The sequence below is a fragment of the Salvelinus alpinus genome, chromosome 32, assembly GCF_045679555.1.
Source record: "Salvelinus alpinus chromosome 32, SLU_Salpinus.1, whole genome shotgun sequence".
NCBI lineage: Eukaryota > Metazoa > Chordata > Actinopteri > Salmoniformes > Salmonidae > Salvelinus > Salvelinus alpinus.
In genome coordinates this window covers 1445904-1463174 of record NC_092117.1, presented here as the reverse complement: position 1 = coordinate 1463174, position 17271 = coordinate 1445904, and the positions used below count along the sequence as shown (strand labels likewise).

General features: G+C 43.6%; 1 protein-coding gene across 2 annotated transcripts in view; it reads left to right on the top strand.

Annotated features, from left to right (window-relative positions):
• Window positions 1-17271, top strand: part of cdh23 (cadherin-related 23) — a 727760-nt gene that overhangs the window by 405129 nt on the left and 305360 nt on the right. For both annotated transcript variants that reach the window (XM_071379722.1, XM_071379721.1), the window contains exon 10: window positions 367-479. In XM_071379722.1, the coding sequence (XP_071235823.1) occupies window positions 367-479 (113 nt within the window). The remainder of the gene's footprint in view (window positions 1-366; window positions 480-17271) is intronic.

Sequence of the window (17271 nt, the reverse complement as noted above, 5' to 3'; positions counted from 1 at the left end):
ATATTAAATTGATTTTTAAACTTTTAATATGTAGATGTTCCAAAGCTCCGCATGAGTGGCTTGTAGGCTATGCGTAGAAGACGGAGATGCTGACTGTGTTGATGTTAATTAATAGTCAATTACCATGAGTCCAGCAGTTATTTCAATGACAATCACCGGCTGACAAAATCTTATGACCGCTACAGACCTTAGACGGAGATATGAGGATCACTGACTCTCTCTCTCCCTTTCCGCTCTCTCTCATCTCTTCCCTTATGTCTCTCTACTCTCTCTCTCTCTCTTTCTCTCCTCCCCCTCTCTCAACCTCTCATACCCCCCCTCTCTTCCATCCTTTCCCTCTCTCCCCATCTCCTCTCGTCCCTCCAGGCAATACCAACAGTATCTTTGCTCTGGACTACATCAGTGGCTCTCTGACGGTAAATGGACAGCTGGACAGAGAGAACCCCCTCTACTCATCCGGATTCACTTTCACCGTCAAGGTCTGTCTGTTTGTGTTTAGGCCTGGGAGTGATGAGAGACCTAAACTGAACATATAGCTACACCACCACTCTACATTTTCTTTAGTTGTAAACCTTCCCAGTCACATACAGTATGCACATTTTGAATGAAGATATCCTGTATGCTGGTAAGGTATAGAATACATCATCAGTACATAATTCAAGGCATTGGGATGTGAGGTATAATCTTCCAGGTGTGCATTTCCACACCCCACCCTAAGGCTTACTATGACAGGGTCCTGCTGAGATCCTCATATTTAGAGAACAGTTCGACTTCTTTGGGAGCAACCTGGGAGGATAAAGGAATGGAAGATGTTCTTAATGTTGATGGAGTCCTGCCAGGCCAATGCTTTGGAGATTATTTGCTCCTTCTCTCTCCCTCTTCATCTTTGTCTTTCTGAGCCAGATGTAGATTCCGAATATCCCCCCACTGAGCCGTGAGAAGTCTCTCTCACTCTCTCTCTCTCTTTCTCTCTCAATTTGGTGCATTCTGTCATAGTGGGAGTCTTTCCTTCTCACCCCTGGCCTCTTCATCTCCTTACACTTCTCTGCTTCCTCTCCTCCTCTCCTCACCAAATGGTTCCCAGAGTTTGAGAGAGGGGGCATGAAATTAATTTTAGTGTGGCAACGGGAGAGGGGAAGAGGTGGAGGGATTTTTGGTTAAAAGCCAGTTTTCTCCGAGTGAATCTTGATGATTGCTTTCTACCAGAACCTTTAGTCTGGTTTAGACACACAAAGAGGTGTGCCTGTGCGAGAGTTGCACGTTGAGAGTGTTTGTATGAGTGTGTACACTCTTAGAAAAAAAGGTGCTAACTAAAACCATAAAGGGTTATTCGGCTTATCCCTGTAGAAGTACCCTTTACATTGTTCCAGGTAGAAACAGCGAACCATTTATAAACATTTTTCTAAGAGCATTAGTATAATAATGCAAACAGGGAATTCCATCACATCTTATTTGATAATATACCCCTCCCACCTCAATCGTTATTCTTGATTGAAATCAACCATTTCAATAAACTAGGAGAAATTCATAGACCAAAATAAAAATGTATTTTTGTAAATTTATAATATGGAGATTTTTCTTCCCTCTTCTTTGGTGTCTTTATTGATTCTGAGTACTGTAGTAAAACTATTTTCCCAACTTTAGTCCAGCTTAGATAGTGGTAGCGTCCAACAGGGCCCCCTATTCTCTTTATAGTGCATTACTTTTGACCAGGGCCCATAGGGCACTATAAGAAATAGGGTGCCATTTGGGATACAATCCGTTTTGAGTGTGTGGAGCTCAGCATTCAACACCATAGTCCGCTCCAAGCTCATCACCAAGCTCAGGACCCTGGGGCTGAACAACTCCCTTTGCAACTGGATCCTGGACTTCCTGACGGGCCGCCCCCAGGGATGAGGATAGGCAACAACACATCCCCCAGGCTGACCCTCAACATGGCGACCCCTCAGTGGTGTGTGCTTAGTCCCCTCCTGTACTCCCTGTTCAACCATGACTGCGTGGCCGCGCACGACTCCAACACCATCATCAAGTTTGCTGACGACACGACTGTGATAGAACTTGTCGTGACGTGACTATCATTAATGTGATGAATGTTATTTTATCAAATCAATGAACTATGTTTAATTATTACATGATTAAATTAATATGTAACAATTAACTCATTAACCTTTCACGAGCCTCTACCCCGGGTCCGGGATCACCCCCCACCCCCCCCCACACACTGATTAGCATAGCTAGCATAGCTTCACAAGTAGATAGTAGCATCTAAATATCATTAAATCACAAGTCCAAGACACCAGATGAAAGATACAGATCTTGTGAATAAACCCATCATTTCTGTTTTTTAAAATGTTTTACAGGGAAGACACAATATGTAAATCTATTAGCTAACCACGTTAGCAAAAGACACCACTTTTTTTACTCCACCAGTTTTTTACTCCATCAGTAGCTATCACAAATTCGGCCAAATAAAGATATAAATAGCCACTAACCAAGAAAAAACCTCATCAGATGACAGTCTGATAACATATTTATGGTATAGGATAGGTTTTGTTAGAAAAAAGTGCATATTTCAGGTAGAAATCACAGTTTACAATTGCACCGACCATCACAACTCGACTAGAATTACTACAGAGAGCAACGTGTATGACCAATTTACTCATCATAAAACATTTCATAAAAATAGACAAAGCATAGCAATGGAAAGACCCAGATCTTGTGATTTCAGACAATATTTCAGATTTTCTAAGCGTTTTACAGCGAAAACACAATAAATCGATAAGTTAGCATACCACATGTGCAAACGTTACCAGAGCATCGATTCAAGCCAAAGAGAGCTATAACGTAATCATCGCCAAAATATATTAATTTTTTCACTAACCTTCTCAGAATTCTTCCGATGACACTCCTGTAACATCATTTTACAACATACATATAGAGTTTGTTCGAAAATGTGCATATTTAGCCATACAAAACCGTGGTTATACAATGAAAATAGTAGCAAATCAAGCCTCAAAATGTCGGACGTCATCTTTCAGAGTGATCTAGTTTAATCGAAAGCTAATCATATACTTGACTAAAAAATACAGGGTTGACAGGAATCGAAAGACAAATTAGTTCTTAATGCAACCGCTGATTTACATTTCTAAAATTATCCTTACTGTGCAATACAGGGTTCGCCAAGTGAAGCGATAACAAACAAAATGGCGGATTATGCGTTTAAAATATTTCGACAGAACAACGATTTATCATATTAAATATTTCTTACTATGAGGTGATTTTCCATCAGATTCTTGGGCAATGTATCCTTTCTTGGGTCTAATCTTCTTTTGGTCGATAGATGTCCTCTGTCCTTCGAAATGTCCACTAACATCGACCGAGACCCCGAAACGTGCCCAAAGCTTCAAAGTGCACGACAAAGAAATTCCTCAAAATCGCACTAAACGGATATAAATTGCTATAAAACGGTTCAAATTAACTACATTATGATGTTTTTAACAACTATAACGAGTAAAAACATGACCGGAGAAATATTACTGGCTAAACAACCATTTGGAAGGAGGCAAGTCCGATGTCCATCTTGCGTAAGACGCGCGAAGGGAATGAACGGTACTTCCACGTTTTGTTGTTTTATAGTGGCTCTGATTGCGCAATCGACTCCATTCAAAATGTCATGACGTACTGACACCCAGAGGAAGACGTAGGCAGTGTCGGTTTCTCCATAGCATTTACAGGCACCTTAAAACCGACCCCAGATCAGGGTCAAAATTTCTGAAATCTGACTCCCTGTCAGGAAAAGTGCTGTAGAAGTAGTTCTGTACCACTCAGAGACAAAATTCCAACGGCTATAGAAACTAGAAAGTGTTTTCTATCCAATAATAACAATAATATGCATATTGTACGATCAAGAATTGAGCACGAGGCAGTTTAATTTGGAGACCAAAAAATGCTAATGCGGAACAGCACCCCCTATAGTTGCAAGAAGTTAATAACTTGTGGCACCATTGGATAACGTAGTTAACAAGTTACTATCTCCCGAATTAAACTCTTTCAAGATATATTAACATCTATAGATTGTCACTTATAAATGTATTATTACCTCATCAGTCTCATTCTGAACGTCGTTGACCTCGTAAATCTGCACGAACCCTAGCCTAAGTGATGATTCAGTGATACACAAATTAGCTTAATTATTTATTCACTAACTAAATAATTACACAGAAATACATAAACACGCACACTAGAGATTATTGATTAGTAACATAATGCAATGAAACAGTCCCTTGTGAACTAACCCGATATGATGGCTTGTTACACAATGGAAATGGTGTGGGGAAAGATAGAGCGGGAGAGACAAAGTGAGTGGAATTATCGGACATACATTGGGAAAACACGCTCACCGTAAATATGGATATTTATCACCCTAACAACCGCTGATTCAGATTTAGAAATGCAACATATATTTACGCTTAGATGTCGTTCTGTCATCTCTCTGTTGAAACCACTTGTCCGTCTATGGCGAGTAGTTCGAGGGACGTAAGACTCTGGTTTGTCCACCAGAGGTCACAATGTCCTTTGTAGTTGTAGGCTTCTTTTGTTCTGGAGTGGTCGTTAGAATGGAGACGTAAGATGTACCACACGGTGGTGAGAGGGAAATGTTCATCCCCTCTCGTCTTCAGTTGAGTTTCCTAGACTTCCAGTACTTGAACAGCTGCAGACTGTGAACAGTAGTCTTCATATTTGTCACACCAGCCTTCGCTTTGGCTCCCCCTCCTGTCCAGCTCAGGCGTCGCCGGCCTTCTAGCTGCTGCCGAACCTGCTGCTGGCAAATGCCCTTCACTCATCAACCCCGGACTTGTCTCGTCCCACCTGGTTCCAATCCCCACTCTATTACCACTCCCTCTGTCATTTGTCTTTGTCGGTCAATGTAAATTTAGCTTTTTTTCCTGAGAGGAATCTCTCCTACTATTTCCTGAGTACTTTATTATTTAGCACTTTGGGTTTCGTCCCGCTTAACTTCTTATGGCTGTGATCCCGTTAACTTCTTATGGCTGGGGGCAGTATTGAGTAGCTTGGATGAATAAGGTGCCCAGAGTAAATTGCCTGCTACTCAGGCCCAGTTGTTAATATATGCATATTATTAGTAGATTTGGATAGAAAACACTCTGAAGTTTCTAAAACTGTTTGAATGATGTCTGTGAGTATAACAGAACTCATATGGCAGGCATAAACCTGAGAAGAAATCCAACCAGGAAGTGGGAAATCTGAGGTTTGTAGTTTTTCAACTCATCGCCTATCGAATATACAGTGGGATATTGGTGATATTGCACTTCCAAGGCTTCCACTAGATGTCTACAGTCTTTAGAACCTTGTTTGATGCTTCTACTGTGAAGGAGGGGGGAATGAGGGCTCTTTGAGTCATGGGTCTGGCAGAGTGCCATGAGCTGACCATGCGCGTTCACGTGAGAGTTAGACCTGCTTTCAATCGCATTTCTACAGACAAAATAATTTCCCGGTTGGAACATTATTGAAGATTTATGTTAAAAACATCCTAAAGATTGATTCTATACTTCGTTTGACATGTTTCTACGAACTGTAATATGACTTTTCGTCTGAACTTTTGCATGGACTTGCCTGCGCTTCGTGAGTTTGGATTGTGTACTTGAACGCGCGAACAAAAAGGAGGTATTTGGACATAAATGATGTATGGAACAAATCAAACATTTATTGTGGAACTGGGATTCCTGGGAGTGCATTCTGATGAAGATCATCAAAGGTAAGTGAAAATGTATAATGCTATTCTGACATCTGTTGACTCCACAACATGGCGGATATCTTTATGGCTTGTTTGGGCTCTGAGCGCTGTACTCAGATGATAGCATGCTTTCTCCGTAAAGTTTTTTTGAAATCTGACACAGCGGTTGCATTAATAACCTGTTATGGACAGGGGGCAGCATTTCCATTTGAGCGAATTGTGTACCCAAACGGAATTTCCTCCTACTCTGCCCCAGAAGGTAATACATGCATAGTATTACTATTGTATAGAAAACACTCAGAAGTTTCTAAAACTGTTTGAATTATGTCTGTAAGTATAACAGGACTCATTTGGCAGACAAAAACCTGAGAAGACTTCCAAACAGGAAGTGAGAACTCGATTTTTAAAACAGTGCCAAATGATACCCCTTATAGTTATGGATAAGCAAACACTTCCTAGGGCTTCCACTAGATGTCACCGTCTTTAGATTTTGGTTATATGATTCTACTATAAAGGAGGGGCTCATAGGAGCTATTTTACTGAGTGGTCTTCAGAAATTCTCAGTCTCATTTTGCGCGTGAGCGAGAGAGAGTGCTCTCGTTCCAATGCTCTTTCTTCAGACAATGAAATTCTCCCGTTGGATCCTTACTGATGATTAACTTCTTGCAACTATAGGGGGTGCTGTTCCGCATTAGCATTTTTTGGTCTCCAAATTAAACTGCCTCGTGCTCAATTCTTGATCGTACAATATGCATATTATTGTTATTATTGGATAGAAAACACTTTCTAGTTTCTATAGCCGTTGGAATTTTGTCTCTGAGTGGTACAGAACTACTTCTACAGCACTTTTCCTGACAGGGAGTCAGATTTCAGAAATTTTGACCCCTGATCTGGGGTCGGTTTTAAGGTGCCTGTAAATGCTATGGAGAAACCGACACTGCCTACGTCTTCCTCTGGGTGTCAGTACGTCATCACGCTTTGAATGGAGTCGATTGCACAATCAGAGCCACTATAAAACAACAAAACGTGGAAGTACCGTCCTTTCCCTTCGCGCGTCTTACGCAAGATGGACATCGGACTTGCCTCCTTCCAAATGGTTGTTTAGCCAGTGATATTTCTCCGGTCATGTTTTTAGTCGTTATAGTTGTTAAAAACATCATAATGTAGTTAATTTGAACCGTTTTATAGCAATTTATATCCGTTTAGTGCGATTTTGAGGAATTTCTTTGTCGTGCACTTTGAAGCTTTGGGCACGTTTCGGGGTCTCGGTCGATGTTAGTGGACATTTCGAAGGACGGAGGACATCTATCAACCAAAAGAAGATTAGACCCAAGAAAGGATACATTGCCCAAGAATCTGATGGAAAATCACCTCATAGTAAGAAATATTTAATATGATAAATTGTTGTTCTGTCGAAATATTTTAAACGCATAATCCGTCATTTTGTTTGTTATCGCTTCACTTGGCGAACCCTTTATTGCACAGTAAGGATAATTTTAGAAATGTAAATCAGCGGTTGCATTAAGAACTAATTTGTCTTTCGATTCCTGTCAACCCTGTATTTTTTAGTCAAGTATATGATTAGCTTTCGATTAAACTAGATCACTCTGAAAGATGACGTCCGACATTTTGAGGCTTGATTTGCTAGTATTTTCATTGTATAACCACGGTTTTGTATGGCTAAATATGCACATTTTCGAACAAACTCTATATGTATGTTGTAAAATGATGTTACAGGAGTGTCATCGGAAGAATTCTGAGAAGGTTAGTGAAAAAATTAATATATTTTGGCGATGATTACGTTATAGCTCTCTTTGGCTTGAATCGATGCTCTGGTAACGTTTGCACATGTGGTATGCTAACTTATCGATTTATTGTGTTTTCGCTGTAAAACGCTTAGAAAATCTGAAATATTGTCTGAAATCACAAGATCTGGGTCTTTCCATTGCTATGCTTTGTCTATTTTTATGAAATGTTTTATGATGAGTAAATTGGTCATACACGTTGCTCTCTTTAGTAATTCTAGTCGAGTTGTGATGGTCGGTGCAATTGTAAACTGTGATTTCTACCTGAAATATGCACTTTTTTCTAACAAAACCTATCCTATACCATAAATATGTTATCAGACTGTCATCTGATGAGGTTTTTTATTGGTTAGTGGCTATTTATATCTTTATTTGGCCGAATTTGTGATAGCTACTGATGGAGTAAAAAACTGGTGGAGTAAAAAAAGTGGTGTCTTTTGCTAACGTGGTTAGCTAATAGATTTACATATTGTGTCTTCCCTGTAAAACATTTAAAAAAACAGAAATGATGGGTTTATTCACAAGATCTGTATCTTTCATCTGGTGTCTTGGACTTGTGATTTAATGATATTTAGATGCTACTATCTACTTGTGAAGCTATGCTAGCTATGCTAATCAGTGTGTGGGGGGGGTGGGGGGTGATCCCGGACCCGGGGTAGAGGCTCGTGAAAGGTTAATGTTAAACACATCCTAAATATGGATTGCATACATCATTTGACTTGTTTCTACGACCTGTAACGGAAATTGTTGAGTTTTTGTCTGGAGGCATTGCTTGTGCGTCATGAAAATGGATTCGTGGGCTGAACATGCTAACAACAAGTGGCTAAATGATGGGCTTTATGGAACTTTTCAGTCATTTATTGTCGAACTGGGAATCCTGGGAGTGCCTTCTGTTGAAGTTATTCGAAGGTAAGTGCATATTTATAGTGTTTCTGTAGCTTCTGTTGACGCCAAAATGGTGACTATTTCTTTGGCTGGATTGTGCTCTGAGCGCCGTTCTCAGATTATTCTTTTTCCGTAAAGTTTATTTTGAAATCTGACGCAGCGGTTGCATAGAGGATAAGTTTATCTTTAATTTTGTGAATAACACTTGGATCTTTTATCAATGTTTATTATGAGTATTTCTGCAAAATCACCGGATGTTTTGGAATCAAAACATTACTGCACATAACGCGCCAATGTAAACTGAGATTTTTTTTATATATATTTATGCACATTATCGAACAAAACATAAATGTATTGTGTAACATGATGTCATATGACTCATCTGATGAAGATGTTCAAAAGTTAGTGATTCATTTTATCTCTATTTGTTGGTTTTGTGAAAGCTATCTTTGCTGTGAAAAAATGTCTGTGCTTTTTCGGATTTGGTGGTGAGCTAACATAAATATATGTTGTGTTTTCGCTGTAAAACATAAAAAAAATCGGACACGTTGGCTGGATTCACAATATGTTTATCTTTCATTTGCTGTATTGGACTTGTTAATGTGTGAAAGTTAAATATTAAAAAAAATATATGAATTTCGTGCGCTGCCTTTTCAGCGGAATGTTGTGGGTGTTCCGCTAGCGGAACCCCTGGGCGAGAAAGGTTATTAAGGAGAGGTTTATCTAAAGTTCCATGTATAATACTTGTATCTTTTATCAATGTTTATTTTGAGTATTTCTGTAAATTGATGTGGCTCTCTGCAAAATCACCGAATGTTTTGGAGGCAAAACATTACTGAACATAACGCGCCAATGTAAATATGAGCTTTATCGAACAAAACATACATGTATTGTGTAACATGAAGTCCTATGAGTGTCATCTGATGAAGATCATCAAAGCTTAGTGAATCATTTTATCTCTATTTCTGCTTTTTGTGACTCCTCTCTTTGGCTGGAAAAATGGCTGTGTTTTTCTGTGACTAGGTACTGACCTAACATTATCAGATGGTGTGCTTTCGTCGTAAAGCTTTTTTGAAATCGGACACTGTGGTGGGATTAACAACAAGTGTATCTTTCAAATGGTGTGAAAGACTTGTATATCTGAGGAATATTAATTATGAGATTTCTGTTGTTTTGAATTGTGCCCTGTACTTTCACTGGCTGTTGTTATATCGATCCCGTTAATAAACTCAGTAGTTCAAAACCTGCGACTACCTCCTGCCTACTCCTCTCTACACTTGTGACAGAATAACAATGACGACCCAAGGGAACAGAAAAGCAGCAGGACATCCCGACCTCTCCACTGTAAGGAGAAGCTCCTATTACACAACTCTTACCTGGAGCACCTCGGGACTGCCATGGACTAGGTGCTCCGGACCGTATGCCAGCTGCAGGCTACACCACCAACTTCCCAGCTCCCCACGGTCGTTCCAGCTACCACACCATCATCTACACCACCCAGTCCGATCAGCAACATCCACCTGCCCCTCCCGGAGCGGTTTGACAGCACCCCAGCTCACTGTAGGGTGTTTCTCCTGCAGTGTGACCTCCACCTTGCCAATCATGCCGGGACAGCCTCCGAGAAGGACAAGGTGTCCTTGGTGATCTCAGTGCTGACAGGCCGGGCTCTGGAGTGGGTGCACGCCGTGTGGGAGAGGGATGGTCCAGTAGTGCAGTCCTATGAGCACTTCACCCAACTCTTCCGTGCTGTTTTTGACCACCCTACAGAGGGCCGAGAGGGAGGTGAGCATCTCCTTCATCTACGCCAGGGGTCCAGGACAGCATCTGAGTATGCTCTGGATTTCCGGATGGTGGCTGCCTCCACTGGCTAGAACGACCATGCCCTTTTGATGGTTAAACGCAGCAGGCTACAGGCGGCCGTCTAGACCGAGCTAGCCTGTAGCGATGAGGACCTCATGCTGGACCAGCTCATCGCCATGGCCATCCACCTGGATAATCTCCTGCGTGCATGTCGTCGCCCATCCTGGGGGTTCGGGTCTCTCCCAGGAACCTCCAGTGAGACTGAGCCCATGGAGGTGGGCACAACGCAACTTCCCCAAGAGGAAAGTCAATGCCGTCGTCAACAGGGTCTCTGCTCCTACTGCGGGGAGTCGGACCACTCCTGGAACACCTGACCCAGAAGGAGAAAGAAGCGACAGGCCGAGGAGCGCTCCTGCACCTTCCCAGGTAGGTGTGGACGTGCCTTGCTCCTCTCTGTCCACCCAGCTTGTCCTCCTTCCTGTCACCTTCCCAGACTATCCTGGCCCCCCACTGAGTCCTGCCCTAAAGAACTCAGGTTCTGCCGGCAATTTCCTAGACTGGTCAGTGACCTTATCAATACGCCTTCCTCTAGTCCTTTTACAACCCCCTATCCCAGTCCATTCCCTAGACAACCATCCCCTAGGAAAAGGACTGATGCCAGACCACGATTCCCATTTCCCTCACACTTCACAACCACCATGAACGCCATCACTTTCCTCATCTTAGACTCTTCTGCAGACCCCGTAGTTTTAGGTTTCCCCTGGTTACAGTTTCATAACCCCAGGATGTCGTGGACAGAGAGGAGGATGTTGGGTTGATCGCAGGAGTGTCAGGGGAGGTATCTCTCTGTGTTTATCTGTGCCACCTCCGTGGAGTCCGGACCAGGCCACCCACGTCCCTATCCTACAGGTGGCTTTTTTGAAGACTCGTGCCACGTGCCTGTCCCCTCATCGCACAAGGGACTGCACTATCGACCTACTGCCTGGTTCTACCCTCCTGCCGGGGCACATCTACCCTCTCTTGCATGTAGAGACCGAAGCCATGGAGGTCTACGTCCAGGAGGCTCTGGCCCAAGGAAGAAGAAGGACGGATTGATTGATTACCGGACACTGAATAAGGCAACTGTTCAATTCAGTTATCCCTTGCCTCTCTTACCTACTGTGATCGAACAGATGCACGGTGCTAAGTGCTTTACCAAATTTGATTTACGTAGTGCCTACAGCCTGGTGCGCATCAGAGAGGGGAATGAATGGAAGACCGCCTTCAGCACCAGCACAGGGCACTACGAATACAGGGTAATGCCCTACGGCCTGACAAATTCACCCTCTGTGTTTCAATCTTTCATTAACGAGGTGTTTAGGTACATGTTGGGTCACTGTGTAGTGGTGTACATAGATGACATCTTGATGTATTCCACTACATGCGGGCAACATGTCTCTCATGTCAGGTCCTTTTTGACAGGCTGATAGGGCATCACCTGTACGCCAAGGTGGAGGGGTGCCTTTTCTTCCAGCAGGTGGTCTCCTTACTGGGCAATCCCCCGCAGGAGTGGAGATGGAAGAGCTGAGGGTCAGTGCAGTACGGTCGTAGCCTGTTCCATCCAACATCAAGGCGGTGCAGCGCTTCCTTGGTTTTGCCAACCATTTTAGGTGCTTCATTAGGGGTTTCAGCACAGTGCTGGCCCCTCTCAGCTCCCTCCTGAAGGGAGGTCCTAGACAGCTGTGCTAGACTGAGTAGGCCAACGAAGCCTTCCGTGCGATCAAGGAACGTTTTACGAACGCACCTGTTCTGGCTCATCCTGACCCATCTCTGCCCTTCATCGTGGAGGTGGATGCCTCCGAGGTTGGAGTAGGGGCTGCTCTCCCAAGTAGGGGCTTCTCTCCCAACGCACTGCATCTCCTTCTAAACTCCATCCATGCGCCTTTTACTCACTGAAGCTGTCTCCCGCGGGGTGGAATTAAGACGTGGGGGATCGTGAGTTACTGGCCGTCAAGATGGCGCTGAAAACATGGCAGCACTGGCTGGAGGGGGCTCAACACCCATTCCTTGTTTGGATTGACCACCGGAACCTAGAGTATATTCGAGCAGCCAAGAGGCCGAACCTGCGTCAGGCCAGGTGGGCCCTATTGTTCGCCAGGTTTGACTTCACCCTCTCCTACCGGGCGGCATATAAGAACATCAAGGCCGATGCGTTGTCCCGGGTGCATGACACAGAGGATTGGAGGGAGAAAGTGACACCCATTATTCCCCTATCCCGCATTGTGGCTGTTGTAGTGTGGAATGTGGATGCAGACAACCGTCGAGCCCTGCCCACTGTCCCGAGGGGCGTACCTACGTGCCCTCTGATGTGCGGGACCGTCTCCTCGCCTGGGCACACACAGCACCTGTGTCGGGGCACCCGGGTATAGCCCGTACTATCGACTGTCTCTCCGCCAAGTACTGTTGGAACATCTTGACCCAGGACGTCCAGGTTAACATCTCTTCCTGCTCCCCCTGCGCACAGATCAAGACAACAAGACAACTCCCCTATGGCAAACTCCACCCGTTGCCGGTACCACAACAACCCTGGTCCCATCTCTCCATGGACTTTGTCACAGACCATCCCCCCTCGGAGGGGCACACCACCATCCTGGTCATTGTGGACTGGTTTTCCAAAGCATGTATTTTGATTCCTCTGCCCGGTCTCCCTACAGCCATGCAGACCGCGGTGGCTCTCTTCTCTCACATATTCCGGCACTACGGGATCCCGGAGGACATCGTGTCTGACCGTTGGTCCTCAGTTCACCTCGCGTGTCTGGAAGGCCTTCATGGAACGACTGGGGGTCACGGTCAGCCTCACCTCCGGGTACTGTCCCCAATCAAATGGGCAGGTGGAAAGGGTAAATCAGGAACTGGGTAGGCACCTTCGTAGTTACCTACAGGACCGGCTGGGTGATTGAATAGTAGTCTTCATGCCTTGGGCAGAATACACACAACTCTCTCCATCACTCCTCCACTAACCGCACACCCTTTCAGTGTGTTCTAGGCTATCAGCTGGCCCTGGCACCCTGGCACCGGAGTCAGATCGCGGCTCCTGCAGTGGACGATTGGTTCCGGTGTGCAGAGGAGGTATGGAACACAGCGCAAACCCGTCTCCAGCATGTCGTCCTCCGGCAGAAGGCGCAGGCCGATCGTCACCACAGTGTGGCCTCGGTCTTTCACCCCAGTGACAGGGTCTGGCTTTCTACAAAGGACCTGCCCCTCCGCCTGCCCTACTGGAAGCCTTTTCCCCCTCCTGTGCAGCTCAGGCGTTCTGCGTCAAAAGCCTTCCACCAGCTGCCGAACCTGCTGCTATATAGTGCTTTAATAAACTCAGTAGTTCAAAACCTGCGACTGCCTCCTGCCTACTCCTCTCTACACTTGTGACAAACACTCGTCAAGAGTTTCAGAGGGTCTTACCATTTTATGGTCTTGTAGTTTTAAACCCTTTGTCAGCCGTGTAGCCACCCCTCCATCTGTAGAGATTTAATTAACCATAGGTAAAATATTCAGCTCGAACTGCACTTTGACTGGTCTCAATGATTGATTATTCAGGGTACAGCTATGGCCACTTTACACACCGGCAGCAACCCGGCATGTTTTGGTATAATGTACATTTCATTACGAGTCCTTTTTAAGCACTCTGGTTGAAAGGGGGGCGTTCCATCACGCCGGCATAATGTCTGTGCTCACTTGGTCTCATGTAGTCTCTCTGTGTAACACTCAGACATTCCATTCTCAGTACTGCAGAGCCAAAGGCAGAGTTATTTTTGTTCGATAAATATTACTTTTATCACAAAAAAACGCCATTTGGGTTGCGCGTTATGTTGAGAAAACTACAGCCTCGTTCCGGTCCTGAAAGGAAGATGAAAATTTCCAAACGTATCAGATTAAAAAAACTTACAAAAATATTTATAAATCATGCAATCACAAGTGAAATATACCAAAACACAGCTTAGCTTGTTGTTAATCCACCTATCGTGTCAGATTTTGAAAATATATTTTACAGCAAAAGAAATCCAAGCTTTTGTGAGTGTAGCTATCAATGCTACAACAGCTAGCCTTATATTAGCTTGGTTAGCTTGGTCACGAAAGTCAGAAAAGCAATAAAATTAATCGCTTACCTTTGATAATCTTCGGATGTTTCCACTCACGAGACTTCCAGTTACACAACAAATGTTATTTTTGTTCGATAAATATTACTTTTATCACAAAAAAACGCGATTTGGGTTGCGCATTATGTTGAGAAAACCAAAGCCGTGTTCCGTTATGTATCCGTAATGGTCGTAGAAACATGTCAAATGTTTTTTATAATCAATCCTCAGGTTGTTTTTAACAAACATAATCGATAATATTTCACCCAGACCATAACCTATTCATTAAGAGACAAAAGGAAAATGGGGTGCCCCTCTCTCGCGCGCAGGAAATAATCAGAGCACACCTGACTACTTTTGAAAAAACTCGCTGATTTCTCAAAAAATAAAAGCCTGAAACTGTGTCTAAAGCCTGGTCACAGCCTGAGGAAGCCATTGGAAAAGGAATCTGGTTGATACCCCTTTAAATGGAGGTTAGACGGGCCAGGGAACACAGATTCATTTTTTTTTTAAATATCACTTCCGGGTTACATTTTCTCAGGTTTTCGCTTGCAGAATAAGTATTGTTATACTCACAGACAATATTTTGACCGTTTTGGAAACTTTGGAGTGTTTTCTATCCTAATCTGTAAATTATATGCATATTCTACGATCTGGGCCAGAGAAAATGTCCGTTTACCTTGGGCACGTTATTTAAAAAATAAATAAATAAATATGACCCCTAGCGCTAAGAAGTTAAGTTCCAGGTAGAACTGTCGTGGAAAATCTACACCGTGTCATAGAAATTACCACTAGGGACACTCAAAGTCGATCTTAAATGAATCAGTGTTTATTATCAGCATGCTGGAGAGGTTCCAACAAACATAATGCACCTTAGTGAACATCTGTCAGAAGCTCTGCTGGGGTAGTCCAAGCAGATGTCTTATTTACGGCTATACACAGTTAAGTTATATTTGCATGATTTAGCTTAATTAATCATTACCGTTTTGTTTCAATCAGGTGACCGACTAATACTGGTTAATAACATGTGACAGACCAATACCTCACAAGGCTTATTTTCTCTAAGCTGAGACCTTGAAACTGAGATAGTTTTTGTTCTCAAAACAAGGTCTGGGCGTACTGCCAAATTGCAGCTACTGTTAGTGAGGATTTGTTCAGTCAATCACTTGCATGAACACAGAAATTGGTTTATAGAAAAGCACAAATGTAGAACATATAAACTGCTAAATAGAAAAGAACAAGAATACATTTTCCATAACAGAACGCTTTTGGGTTCCAGGTATAACCCTTTTGGATTCCACGTTAACCCTCTGTAGAAAGGGTTTTACAGTACATGGAACTCCAAAGGGTTATACTTGGAATCAAAAGGGTTCTTCAAAGGGTTCTCCTATGGGGACAGCCAAAGAAACCTTTAAGATTTTGGGATAGCACCTTTTTTTCTAAGAGTGTACTGGAGTGGGTCGAGAGATTCAAGCCCCTCGGTGTCCACATCACTAAGGTATTAACATGATTCACAAACAGTTGTGAAGAGGGCACGACAGCGCCTCTTCCCCCTCAGGAGGCTAAAAAGAGTTGGCATGGGCCCACAAAAAGTTCTACAGCTGCACCATTGAGAGCATCTTGGCTGGCTGCATTATCGCTTCGCAAGGCAACTGCAAGACACCTACAGAGGGTGGTGAGTACGGCCAACTACATCACTTGGGCCGACCTTCCTGCCATACAGGACCTCTATATCAGGCGGTGTCAGAAGAAGGCCCAAAAAAGTGTCAAAGACTCCAGCCACCCAAGGCAAGCGATACCAGTGCACCAAGTCTGGAACTAACATGACCCACTCCCAAGCCATAAGACTGCTAAATAGCTCATCAAATGACTACCTGGACTACCTGCATTGACCCTTCTTTGTACTAACTATCCTGCAATGACTCTATGCACACACTGTGGACTCTGCCCACAAACTCAAACATACTTCCAAAGACACCCCAACACACACATACAATTTTTTGCACTAACTATCCTGCAATGACTCTATGCACACACACTGGAGTATGCATGTACCCACACACACGTACACTGACACCACATCACACACACACACACACACACACACACACACACACACACACACACACACACACACACACACACACACACACACACACACACACACACACACACACACACACACACACACACACACACACACACACACACACACACACTACATACTCCCACATACATAACATGCAGCACACATGCATACTGATGCCACACACACACACACTTTCACAGTCACCACATACAATACTGCTAATGTCTCTTATCTATCCTTTTTCCTAGTCACTTTACCCCTACCTACAGTATATATACATAACTACCTCAATTAACTCGTACCCCTGCACATCGACTTGGTACTGGTACTCCCTGTATATAGCCATGTTATTTTCACTCGTTATTGTTATTCGTAATTTACTGTGTATTTATTTCTTGGAAGAGGATGTCACACGCCTCTAAACGACACAAAACCCTGATTACCCACAAGGCACCACTTTTGTCCGAACCTTTCCTAATGCCTGCGACATCGCTCCGTCACCTTGACAATAAAAGACAAACCCCTTTTCTATTTCCCCTCTCTCACCTCTTTTCATCTCCCCGCTCCTCCCATTATCGACAGAGAGAGCAAAAGAAAGAGAGAAAAAAAGAGAGGGAGAGAGTAATGGGACTATTTTCTCTTAAATCTCATTGTGTGTGTGATGTGTATCTACAGTGAACTCTTCGCGCCCCCACTTAGAGATGCTTTCTATGATTGCTTTGAGTCACTCTGACCCCCCCCCCCCCCCCTGATCCAATAAAGGTACAGCTGTAAATACCTGGAGGAGATTGGTTACATCCCAAATGGGACCCTATCCCTATAAAG